This window comes from Phasianus colchicus, chromosome 1 (genome assembly GCF_987193195.1).
Source record: "Phasianus colchicus chromosome 1, bPhaCol1.hap1.1, whole genome shotgun sequence".
Classification (NCBI taxonomy): Eukaryota; Metazoa; Chordata; class Aves; order Galliformes; family Phasianidae; genus Phasianus; species Phasianus colchicus.
This window is the reverse complement of record NC_143436.1, coordinates 40,877,825-40,891,507: the sequence shown is the minus strand read 5'-3', so window position 1 is coordinate 40,891,507 and position 13,683 is coordinate 40,877,825. Positions and strand designations below refer to the sequence as shown.

At 37.3% G+C, this 13,683-nt stretch overlaps 1 protein-coding gene across 3 annotated transcripts in view; it reads right to left on the bottom strand.

The window, feature by feature from the left end:
• Positions 1–13,683, bottom strand: part of ACSS3 (acyl-CoA synthetase short chain family member 3) — an 80,175-nt gene that overhangs the window by 30,904 nt on the left and 35,588 nt on the right. For all 3 annotated transcript variants that reach the window (XM_090139271.1, XM_090139274.1, XM_031589653.2), the window contains 2 exons: positions 13,038–13,189; positions 5,749–5,852 (listed from right to left, as the gene is read on the bottom strand). In XM_090139271.1, coding sequence (XP_089995397.1) covers positions 5,749–5,852; positions 13,038–13,189 — 256 coding nt within the window. The remainder of the gene's footprint in view (positions 1–5,748; positions 5,853–13,037; positions 13,190–13,683) is intronic.

The following is a 13,683-nucleotide window of genomic DNA, read 5'->3' as shown; positions in this document are numbered from 1 at the left end:
AACAGCCATAAACAAAGGAACTTCTTCACAGCAAGGGTGACAAAACACTGGAACAGACTGCCCAGGTGGGTTGTGGATTCTCCTTCTCTGGAGATATTCAAGACCCACCTGTACACTGACCTGTGCAGCCTGCTGTACAGAGCCTGCTTTGCAGCAGGGTTGGACTCAAAAGATCCCTAGAGGTCCCCTTCCAACCCCTACAAATCTGTGATCATCTGCTTACTAACTAACCATGCCCAACATGCAATCAGTTCCATAAATAAAAACAGAAGTGTTTGGGGTTCTTGTTTGTTTGTTTTTTTTTAAATCCAAGCCACCACACTACTTCCCCTCACTGAACCAGTACCGTTTTGCAGTCTGGGATGTACGTGTGGATTCTGGTCTCCTATGTTCTATGATGGAGAGGAGTTGCTTCCTCTATCCCCCTCCATGTTTGAGTGGTAATATTACTAAAATACTGAGAAAGAGAGGCACCAAGTGCTTTTCACAAGTTGGCTTCTCTAAAACAATATACACCAAATTACCTGGCTCTATTAGAAAATAGATCGCAATTTAAATCCATATCACTTCCTGAAATTGCATTAAATTACAATAGAACAAGTGCTCATACTCTTAACAACACAATACAAATCTCTATACAGAGATGTTAAGAACAGTCACATTTCTTCTTTTTCACTATGTGAACACCTATTACAAGTCCAGCCATCCAGAACATGATACTCTAAGGCCTCTGCAGCCCAGGGATGAATAGTTTTCTGCATGGTAATTTCCACTTTTAAACAACTGCTCTGTAGAATACCAGTTTCCATCAAAAGAAAAATATGATCCCAGTCTACAAGATACAAACATCTCTAAAAAGCAAAAACTGCATCTGCAATGAGGTACTGATGCCTTAAAACAACAGCCTGAACTCTAAACACCATCTCTTTCATTTGTGTTCTGCTTTTGCTCCATAATTCCACAATTGCATCTCTGGCTATTAAAAAAAAAAAAAATCCAAGAATTGACTCATGCTGTAAAGGAAACAGCTACTCTTTAATTTACCTTTCCTTTTGCTCTAAAAAAATCTCATCATGTTAAGGAACTCAATGGACTAGAAAGCAAATCTGTACAGTTGAGATTCACGCAAAACAGATGACTGAAAAAGTGGAATCCAACTGTCAAAAATGTGGGGAGATGAAATTTGGACAGACAAGGTTATGCAGCTGAAGAACAGTTCTGTAGTAGAAACCTAGAGAGATTACCTAACAGAATTCAGCTACAAAATCCACCTTTCTGGAAACTCACAATAAGATTCTGCACGGTGTTGCCAAGACAACGCAATGGAAACTGAAGACAGGGGACCAAAACATGCTGCCTGGAGACATTAATAAACTCTTCTCCTTAGATGATTGTGGTAGGAAGTAATTCATTGAAATATATTACAGGGAGTATACTTAACAATGATTCATATTTTTTATACTGAAGATAATGGTGTAATTGTTTTGTTTGTATAGTCCTAATAAAATACCAGTAAAACTATTACCCCTGTGAAATTACATATATATAATATATGTTATATATATATATATATATATATATTAATATTAATAAAAATAATACCAACAAGGCAGTTGCATGTTTTAGAAAGAATACACACTGAAGAAACAAGAACAATATCAAAATGACCTGTGTTGAAAAGGATCTCACAGATCATCTAGTTTCAACCCCCCTGCAGTAGGCAGGGTCACCAACCACTATAGCAGGCTGTCCAGAGCCACATCCAGCCTGGCCTTGAATGCTTCCAGGGATGGGACAGAAGTGATAGAGGAAATTAAGCGTGCTACAGAATTTCAGGAATTCCTGACAGAGTACCCAAGATCTCATTACAACATACACACACTAACTTCAGCACACAACGCAGCAAGCATTAAGTGATTTCTGTCATAACTCCCCACTGCAAACACCCATTCCCTGTTGGATAAAGCAGCTTATTTCCCTGAAATAATCTTCTCATATTTCTGCCTGTTAGTGAGTTTGTGGTCAGGACAGTTAAGGTAACTGCATCCTAACATAAAATATCCAACCTGAACCTCCTACACTTGCGTGCTCACTAACTTAGATTCCTATTATACAAGAAGTACATAACCAAAAAGAAAAGTGAAACAAGTCTCACGAGTGGGATTTTACACACTTCAAATTTTATAACTGAATTTTTAGGTTTGGTTGTCTTTCACCTGAGTTTTCCCATATGTCCTCAGTATCAAAACATTTTTGTCTAAAAATATCAATAGGAAAAAAAAAATCTTTGCATCCTATATTTATTACAAAGAAATGAAAATCTAGATTGCTAAAATCTGAAAATCTCAAAGAAAATGTGGAAGCCTCATGTTATTTATTTCTACTACAAATACTGAATAGCTACCATGAAAGCAGCTAGGGAAGTTTAACAGAAGTTTTCAGAGTCTGTGCTTCCACAGCTCTTCACTCTCTCACTGTTGGTATTTTTTTTTCTTTTCAAACTCAAAGCCAGATCCAAACCCAAGGTAACCTAAACTCACCGTTCACTGTGTATTTAGCACTCTCCGAAGAATATGACAGTGGGTACTACCTACACATTATTTAGGTTATTTCAATTCAATCTGGCAAAGTTCCTGGTGATGTATTTAGCTGGAATACTGAAACACAGCAAATGCATCATTTTCTTAAAACATCAGTACACAAAGAGACTTACAGTGAAGTCTGAAATGGTCTGTTTCCCTTCACTAATATTCAAAATATCACAAAACAGGTAATTATGACAGGTGAATTTATTTCTGAGCAGGAAAAATTGTTTTCTAACACTGAATTTGCAGTGGCTTCCTGACTAGCTTAGGACAAGATACTTGTCTCTCTCAATTTAATGTCTGTCCAATAGGAATAACTTTATTTACTTCTCCAGTGTGTTGAAAGAATTAATGTGCTTGCATTTGCACAATTACTTTGAAGATGAAAACAGCTATTTAAATGCTGTGTCATTTTATATAAATAAGCAAAAAGCACCTGTGTAAATCCAAAACAAAATTATTCTCTTCTTATGTATAGATGAGTACAGGATCTGAAAGAACTGTTTTTTTATCCGTTGCCATGTCTCCAAAGGTAAGAGCAAGTGTTTAGCAGTCCTTACTTCCTCAAACCCTACTTGCCACTTGCAGATCCTGTGACATACCTTTCACATCTTTAATGATGTCCTGACTACAGTTGCAATACAAAAATTCAAATAAAAAAAAATGTTACTGATGAAGGCATATTGACACAAATCAAAGATGTTATCAGTTAGGTTTTACTGATCTAACCACTTAAACTCCCCTAATTAAAACCTTCTTCCCTTTCAAAGTACTGTTTCAATTCATAATGATTTCATAGACTCCATATGTATTCCCGAGACAAAAATCAAAGAAAACTATATTCATTTTTTGTCCATATGCATCTATTTCTAATCTCAATGCACAGTAAACAAGCCAATAGCTTTGATGAAACATCATTAAGATGAAACAAGTAAACATTTTACATTCCATTTTCTCTTTTTTATAATAGCATTTCAAACTTTTATTTCCTGTCACTCATTTCTGTCTCCATATAGGGATTCAGTCACTTCTCAGTTCTGCAAAGCTGATTTCTTTCCTACTTTTTTCAGTCATAAGGAAGAAATTACGCCACCTTACACAAAACACTAGCAATTCAGTTCCTCTTCTTCACCATCTTCTGCTCTAGCCTCAGTTGAAAGAGTCAATGACTAACACAAAATTGCAAAGACTATGGCATTCAGTAAGATGTCAACATTTCCTCACAGTTCCATGATGCTCCTGCTTTAAAAGAAAACAGATCCCCACAATAAAACATCAAATCTGGGAATATGTAAGGATTTGCTGGATTGTTAAAGGTCAAAAGAATTTTCACATATATAAATAGGTCAGTGGCTTTCAGCTTGGGCGTAACAAAACAGCAGCATGTACCCCCAGGTGCAATCTAATCAAAATAAAAAGTAATTCATAAAATTTACTATTTTTTACTGTGAAATAAATATTGCTTTAAGATAAATAATAAAAAGACTTTTTAAAAACTTACTATCTCTACATAAAATGTAGTTATATAGTTAATTGTCTTGACCTCTTCCTGCTATAAGTAATTAGGATTTTTATTTCTGTGCTGTTGTTCCTTTTTTTTTTTTTTTTTTAATCTTTTAGAAACATTTCAGGAAACGCTTACTTTTGAGATTTGAATACCTGTCATCAGCCTCCCTGTAAAGCCTGACCTTCTAGATACGATGTATTTTTTCTTTCTGTCCTAGTTCCAGAAGGAGTTCTCTCTTCAGACAAAATTGTCTTTGGCTCTGCTTGCTCAGCTTGCAATGCAGGGATACTGCATGCTGCTAAGCTTTTAAAAGGTGTTTCTTGAAGCTCTCTTGTACCCCTAAACCATCTGGATCAGATCCCCAGTGGACACTGTTAGCTAGCTGCCTGAAAAGCCTCAAGTCTGCACTCTTGAACTCCAAGTAGGTAACTCTGCTGACCTTTTTCCTCATTACACCAGAAGTATAGAACTGAACTATTTCATGACCACTGTAGGCAAGATGGCCACCTACTATCACCTGTCCCACAAGATCTTCCCTATTCTCAAACAACAGATCCAGTAGGATTCCTTTCCTATTTAGATCACCAAGTACATGTGACAGAAATTTATCTTCAACATGCTTTGAGAATTTCCAGCCCTACTTGTGTCAGTATGCTCTTCCCAGTTTATGACTGAGGAGTTGAAATCTTCCGTAAGCACAAGAGCAACTGATCTAGAAATCTCTCCTTACTGCCTAATGCCTAATTCTGCAGTATTGCTCATATCACAGAATCACAGAATGGACAGGCTTAGAAGAGACCTCAAGGATCATGAATCTCCAACCCCCCTGCCACATGCAGGGCCACCAACCTCCTCATTTAACGCCAGACCAGGCTGCCCATGGCCTCATCCAATCTGGCCTTGAACACCTCCAGGAACAGGGCATCCACAACCTCTCTGGGCAGCCTGTTCCAGCACCTCACCACTCTCTCTGTAAAGAATCTCCCCTCCCTCAACTTAAAACCATTTCCCCTCATCCTGCAGTTATCATCTGTGTTACTGTCCTGGATGAGCAATAGTAGACACCCCCAACAACATCTGTATTGCTATTCATACCCTTAATCCTCACTAAGAGGCTCTCTACCATGTTACCTCTAACTACAAGGCTGTACAGTCTAATCCTTCCCTTAAGAACAGTGCAGCCCCTTCACCTCCCCTGTTCTGACTATCCCTCCTGACCAGCCAATGGCCTTCATCCCAGTACTCCATTCATTTGTTTTTAATTACACAAGATATGCAAAGAAAAAAAAAAAGAACTTAAACCTGAAAATACAAATTTTTCTATTATAAATTAATCACACATGCTAACATAAAATTACACCTGGAAAAACACTGAAATAATAACTAAAAAAACCCCACAGGATCCAGATATCTTTGTTTTCCTACAGTTGTTAAAAATTCTGAAGTCATTTTTCAGACAATTCAGAAAAGAAAACAAAACAGGCACACTTCCACGTTTTCATGTTGAATTAAATGAATCCAACTTTTTTGTTTGTTTTCGTAGTTAGTCCTGACTATATAAATGGAAACACATAGCTGATCTACCTGCTTACTCAAGAACAAGATCAGAAAACACCTCATCACCATATTTTACTAACAGTGTTTTAAAATACTCACCAGTTTGCCACCAGTGGTCCAAGACAGGTACCTTGAAGACTTTCTTTGACCATTCTAGTGTGTCCACATCACAGTGCTCACCAGCTACAAACAACATTCTGAACCTTTAAATAATAGTAAAAAAAAATATTAAAAAATTAAAAAATGCATCTTGATCTGGATAGGAAAGTGACACAAAAATTAATTCAATTAATTCAACAAACACTTGTGGCCTATGTTCCTGATAAGATAAGGAGAAAAAGGGAGGGAAGTCTCTTACTCTTTGTATGATGTATTGATGAATGTACTCCATCCTACTGAGTAACAATTAAAATCCTGCAATACTAATTTATGCAATCTGACACATCATGTAAAACAAGCTTTATTTTCAAAATTCAGAGATCTTGGTAGGTTAGTGATAGCCAACTGTAGATGGAAGCAAGGAATATTTAAATAATTTATACACAAATCTAGGTAGATATCCATCAGGCAAAACAAAAACACAAAATACAAAGAAAGAGATATCAGAGAAATTACTGAAGAAATAAGCAGAAGTAATACAAAATACCTGTAGCATAACTCTTAGCTTTAATTTCCTAACAGTATTCCATTTAAATAGATCTTAATGTTTTGTGAGTTATCTTCTCATATGCCTTTGGAAATGAGTTTGGTAGAGAAACAACAGCAGCTAAAAACCTTTTCCCGTAAAGACAGAGACTATTTACATATAAATAAAAAAATAAATCATGTAATCCTACAAGCTAATGATGATCTCAGAACAATGGTATTGGAATTCAGCCTATTTGGCTGGACACTCTGATGCAACTTTGGCAGAAAATAAATGCAACACCTGACAGTCAAGACAGATACAGAGCATTTTCACACCACTAAGTCAGGCAGTGCTACATACCTGGCCAATAACCCCCTCCCAGTCTTAATCATCACCTTTCATCAGATTTTGCCATACTGTTATCCTTCATTAAGCCCCACAAATTGATTTCACGCTTTGTTTAGTATGATAAGGTCCTCTGTCAACTGTAGCTTTCTTAAATATGACTGTTACTACATAGAATCAGGACATTACAGTACATCACTGCAAGCTGCAAATGTTTTGATCTTTATAACACTGGCACAGCAACTTTATTCCTTTTGTGGCAGAATTTTGGCATTTCTGATTTTGTAATAAGCAAATTAAAACCATTTTAATTGCATTTAAACTGGTGGATACTCAACGCTGGACAAAGATCATCATCTTATAAAAAGTTACAAAAGTAAAGAATGGTTTATTATCTTGCTCTCACATCACTTGAAAAAAGAAGGCAGGGATATCTGGTCTTAGGGCAGCAAACTTCTTTCGTGTAACAAAAAGTCATCATTACTAGAACGTGACACAGATTTACAGAATCATCGCACAGCCTGAGCTGGAAGGGACCTGCAAGGATCACCAAGTGCAACTTCTGGGTCCTATAAGGACCACCCAAAATCAAACCCTATGTCTGAGAGAACTCCAGCAGCTTTGGACTATGCCCACTGCCGTGGGGAGCCTGTTCCAGGGCCCAGCCAACCTTTGGTAAAGAACCATTTCCAAACACCCAACCTGCCCCTCCCCTGACAGCTCCATGCCGTTCCCTTGGGCCCTGTCGCTGTCACACACAGCAGAGCTCAGCACTGCCCCTCTGCTCCCTGTGAGGAGCTGCAGCTGCCATGAAGCCTCCCCTCAGCTCCTCTGCTCTGGGCTGAACCAACCAAGGGACGCCAGCTGCTCCTCATCCACCTTGTCCTCCAGACCCTTCACCACCTCTGCAGCCCTCCTCCGGGCACTAATTGTTTTACATCATTATATTGTAGTATTCTGAACTGCACACAGTGCTAAAGGTGTAGCTAGAAGTAAGAATTCAGCGCCCTCAAAGCTGAAGATAATTTTTGGAAAAGGTACAGAGTAAGCAGGTGGGTTAACAGCAAGCTTTTAACTTTCTGTCAAGCTTGGAAGTCAAACCCCTGCTGCTGTGTCAGACTGAATAGCTAACAGCTGAGAAGGAGATTGTCTACTTGTCATATCCTCATATAGGACAGGGCAGAAAGCAAGTTCTTTTTCAAGCAAATCGGAGGTCTTAGTACTACAGTTTTACATGACTAAGCGTATGTCCACCCCTAGGACTGATGTGTATATAAGCCATGTCTAAGAATATGGATGTCTGATCACAGCAGGGGGGTGGTCTTTTCCATCATGTCTGATTGTACTGTGTAGGTGAACTGGAGGACAAACACTCACACATAGATAAAGCACAAGTACTTAAACGGACTTCATGGAAGTCTGATGCTGTGCTAGTCAAAATTCCTGCTGAAAGGCACAGTCTTTCAATTTTTTTATTAAATGCAGCAAGACTGGAAGTTACTCTGGAACTTCAAACAATGTACAGGCAAAAAAAAAACAAATAAAACCTCAAAACAAATGTTGTAAGCAAGCAGCTTTCACATCAAGGAAGTATAGTGTTTTCTGTACTTGTAGATCTGCATCATTTTGGCAAACTGCTTTCTGAGCACATCTCCCATATTAGAAGATGATTGTTTTCATGAGTGTGTGCCCAATCCGAATCCCAAACTTATTTTCTTTGAAAGCACAAACGACTGCTGATAATTACAGTTAATAGCTAACTGGGAGTTGAAACAGTTAAAAGTTCATGATAGCGAAGAAAATACTGAATAAATAAAGCCCACAAATACTTACTTTCTGAAAAGCTTTTTAAGACTCGTGTTTACATTCAGGACACTTCTCCTAAGCATTGCTCAATTTACATGGTATTGAATGTTCTGTAACTAGGCCTACTAAACACAGAATTTCAGTTCAGATGTAAACATTTAACTTATAAATGTATTAACTTTATAAGCTTCTAAAGACTCTGATAAATGCCCTTGCTTTAAAAACAGAGCTAGCAATAGGCCAAGCACTCAAAAGATTTGTCTAAAAAGTTAAGACAGCATGCTACCCCTTAAGCCAGAACCAGAACTCCTCCTTTTGAATTCCCAGCTTTAATAATCAGGCCTGTTTCCACAGGCTCTAGAGCAATCCCATGTTGTGGGAAGAATTGGAACTAGCTCTTTGGACAACTTACCATACAAACCTACCAAAGAGAATACAAGAGCAAAGTGCCATAAGCCTAACAAAGCATAAGAGCTATGAACTTATAGAATTATAGAATTATTTTCTCCTTTCAAACAGTATAACAAGAGAGATGGCAACGGTTAGAAAGTGTCCCACTGTGAACAATTATTTAACAATCCACTTAAAACTTCAAAGCATGTCAATGCACCTATTATTGCAATCATCTACCACTGCAATGCAGTTAATGGAGTAGAAAGAACTTAAAACCTCTCTGTTAAGTAAATATGTCCTACGTTGTCACTCAGAAAATCAAGATTTTAGGCCCTATTAGTCCAGTGGAGTGAATATGAAGTGCTACCTCATGCAGGGGACAGATGAGTGTTAGTGGTCCTGCAACAATCTAAGTCATTCAAAACAGCATGCACATTTTGGTTTCACTCCAAGCACAAAAGAAACTACATATCAAAACCACTATTGCAAAGCAAGAGCGTTCACATGAGTAATCTCAGCTAAACTCTTCTGGATTAAAAGATTGTGAAAGTATTTTTAAGTCTGCCAGTTTTTCCCTGGCAAAGAAAATCCCTGCATCATGTTAAATAAACTTGTTTTTACTGGAAAAAAAAAAAAAAAGTGAGGAAGGTTAATTTATTTCCAGAATCTGGAAATAAAAAATTCTGACTAATTCTTAAAGCCTCTGGAGACTATAGATACTTAAACATGTAAAACATATATATTTTATTCATCTCATTTTTCTCCATTGATGTCCTTGCCCATTCCTCTCCCCAACCATATTTTACCCTGTTTAGGAGGATTCAAGCACTCAATGTTTGGGTGGCTGAGTCACAGACACAGAATACAAAAGCAGCTCAGCTTCTTTTCCAAGTGCAGGTAAAAGGGAGCTCCACAAAAGCTTTTGAAGAACTCAGCTAGAGACTCCATGAGAAATAGCCACATGATCTACAGTAGCACAAGGTAGGTGGTAGCAAACAGCACTCAGTAACATACTCCAACTGTCCTAGATTCTGAACTTTAATCACATCTCTAGTAGTGTGTGCGAGACATAAATTTTGTGAGAAAGAATTTCTAACACCAACAGAGTTTGCTACTTTAATTTCCCATCCCCTTGTTCCTGTGTTTTGAGAGAGAAACTAGCAGTTACTAATCACTTTAGACCTACTATTTCTGAACGGATTTTATGCAGTCAGACTCATGTTTCTTCTTTAAGCAAGCACATTAATATCTGGTATCAAACAAACATGCTTCAGTCTCCAGAATCTCTTGATACAATAAAATGACAGAACACTCACAATTAACCTAAAGCAAAGAACACCAAGTAGGCTATGGAACAGAAGCTACAAATTAACAGATTAAATTAAAATATGAGTAGCAGTAAACTGTTACCCAATTTCATGTATAGCTGTCAGTTGTTAATCATTTGGAAATCAGACCTAACCAAATCATAGTAATCAATTAAAAGATGGATTGTGATCCCAAATAGTTTGATGCTATGGAGTTACCTCATGAAGATGTTAACTGACTCCAAAAGCCAACCAGAATACACACAGGTACTTGCAGGTCATGGAATTTGGGTATTGGTTGATTTTCAAGCACAACAGACAGCAGTACAATCAGATGGATTGCTTAGCAGCTCTGTGTGTTATCAAAAACCTGGTCTTTAAAGACACCATAGAGTTAAGTGGTTGAAGAGGGTTTTTATACCACAGTCCTGCAAATCAAAAATATCTTTTGCTGTTTAACATAACACCCATGTTTAAGACATAAGCGATGTTTTGTCCAAAAGCAAATATTAAGATTCCAAAAGCCAATATGGAATTTGAATAAAGCACGCTATAAGCTTTGGAACATACAACATAACTTAGTTGTAAGCGATGCAAACAACATCAGTTTTTAACAGGGATTTATATAATTTTTGTCAGTTCAGAAGAACAGAACTCTGGTTATCATTCAGTTTACTCCTGTAAATCAAGTACTTCTTTGTGTACTGGAAGCTGGCACAGCCTACCTTCTCCATATCTTATCAGGAAGTTCTTTTTAAATAGGATTTTAAAACAAAAACACCTTAATCAACAGCATATTTTAATATAAGTTCTCAGGAACTAAATGCACCATGGTGGAGTCCTCTTTCAAGAATACATTCCTGGCCATGTGATATTGAGTTTCTAGAATAAGTAGGGATATTTTATCCCAGATGGCAGAAAGACATTCCACTTTACATTATACAAAGCCATATGGATAATAAAGTTTCATAGCATATGAAGTAGATGTGTATGAAGTAAACATAAGACAGATTTCAAACTGAAAGGAAATTCTCTTGACCTTCAATGGAAAAGTCCATGCAAGAAAGGAGATTTTAGTCATTTGCTGTACCCTATTTCTGAAGAACTGCAGTTTTCATTTTAAAATAACACACACTATAACTAGCTGGATGTTAATACTGAAATCATTGTAGAATAGCCAGACTTATTTAGATACCCTTTCAAATTCAGTAATATATGCCACAGTATCACACATAGCCAAGTAGTTAAGAGTCACAACTAGACTTTACAGTAAGATAATTCTTGTCTAACACTGAAAGAGAGGCATGCTGAAGACCATCAACCTTCCAGTACCGTGCTAGTAGTCAGAGAACTGTCACTGGTACTGACTTTTTACCCACAAGTGAAAAGGAGTTTGGATCTAACTGACTTAAGACAATTCAAGAGAATACTACATAATAAATGCTGCACTAGAGGAGAAATGATTTAACAGGGAATGATGTGGCCCAAAGCTGAATTAATTATAGGCAGAATCAAATTGTACTTAAATGGAGAAGCTCATCAACTAAGCACTGAACAGGAATGACAAAAATATCTTTTTAACATCTGGGACAGCTGATATCAGCAAGAGGACTCTTATTTGCCTGGAATTCTTTGGCAAGAAAATTCAACATCTTACACAGTAGCTTAGCAGATTTTCTACTCAGTTATTACTCTAATTATATGGACTGGCTCATTTTAGTCACCACCTAAAGAAGTGCTGAGGAATGGCAATTAAATTTTTTAGCATGTGAGCCACCTTCTTACTATGAAACATCAAAGAAGAATAGGGCTTCAGGGTCTCAAAATAGCTTTGTTCCTCATTTCAAGGAAGGGAAACAATTGATGATAGCTCTTAAAAGAGATGGAAGAAAACTTATAATGAATACCTCAGGAATAAATCCAGCTTACTGATACATAAAACTTTTCAGAGTAATTAAGAAAGTGAAGGTATCATTAAGCTATACAGCTTCTCATCTTCCTTTATTCTTTGGACAACTGTGATAGAAGGTGCTCCCATGACTGAATACTGCCTAGCATCTCATATGGCCCTCATCTGATGCTGAGCAAATGATTCAACTCCAAGATTAGATGTCATCCAAAACCGCACATTCTTAATGTTTGCTATATGATTCTTAGCTTGATTTGTAGAATTACTGAACAATCACAGGTACATGAAGTCAATATGCGAAGCATTTTAACCGCATAACGTTAATAATGTATTTTTATCACAAATTTTTAAAACCTCTCCAACAGCAGTACTTTAGTGGCTTAGACTGAGTATTCAAAATTAATAGAAGACATTGACCTTAATCTCCCTGTGCTTCAGCTTCCCATCTGCAAAACACGGCTAATACCACTCTCTCATCTCAGAAGGGATTTATAAGGATGAACTCACAGTTTTGAAGCATGGAGGTAGCACAGCAATAAACACTTCAAAAAACAGTATGAAATAGCAGTACATAACTGTAATCAGAAATTAAATAATGGAAAGATAACATATTGACTAGCTTCTGATTAAATGAACACTGAAGATCCTGTGCACTCAGTGAAGTGGGAGATCACCTGGGAAAATGGTACAGGATCAGGTAATCCAAGACTGTATTGCAGGGTATAAGAACAGTGGAGTAAAATTGAGTAAGCAATCTTAATTCACTAAGAATTCTTAACTGTAGAGTCATCTTTTTAATTTTAATTTAAGTCATGCTTTTAATAGCTCATCTCTCCTCCAAACGATCAACTGAAATTCACAACCAAATGTGTACACCTGATTTGTCAAGACTGTATTTGAATTCTGCTATACAGAGGTGGATAAAGCCCCAGACATTGCTATTCTTAGTTTATCCAGTCTGTTTCTGTAAGAAACTGCTTCCAGTGTATCCTTAGTTCACCTTTTTAGAGAGTACTGCTTTCCCAGGGCTGCCTCAGGGTCCTGCTGACGGATTGCTCTAATTGCAGTTGGTGAAGTAAAGAAGGCAGCTACTTCATGCTCTGCTAACACGCGGAAATAGGCACCAGCATCTGGTGTTCCCACAGGCTTCCCCTATGGAGAGAATAATTTAAAATGTCACAGGATAAAAATACATAATTCCTTGACAGTTCAAGGCTTGCACATGTAACAGTAGTGGCAGCACAGCAACAGAACTAATTTCAAATAAGACTTTAAAGCAGAATTTGTTAAAAATAACTATATAGTATGTGTATTCACTTGAAAAAATAGATTTCATAAGCTTTGGGCACAATCTCTTGAATGAGTACAGAATACACCAGCTGCTACTGAGAAAAACAGGACAAACTGACAAGCAAATAAAAAGACAGCCCAAATAGCTGTTATTACACTGGCAGCAGAGGGAGTCATGTCTACATCCATCCTTATTGTGAGACAGGCTGTTAAAACACTGAGTCTCACTGGAGAACGAGTCTCTGAATGCAGTGGCATTTCAGCTATATCCCCCATGCACAGAATTACATGTCATAATACCAACTTGTTGTTACCTAGAAATTTTCTCTTATTTCTGGAGAAATCCCCATTCAGCT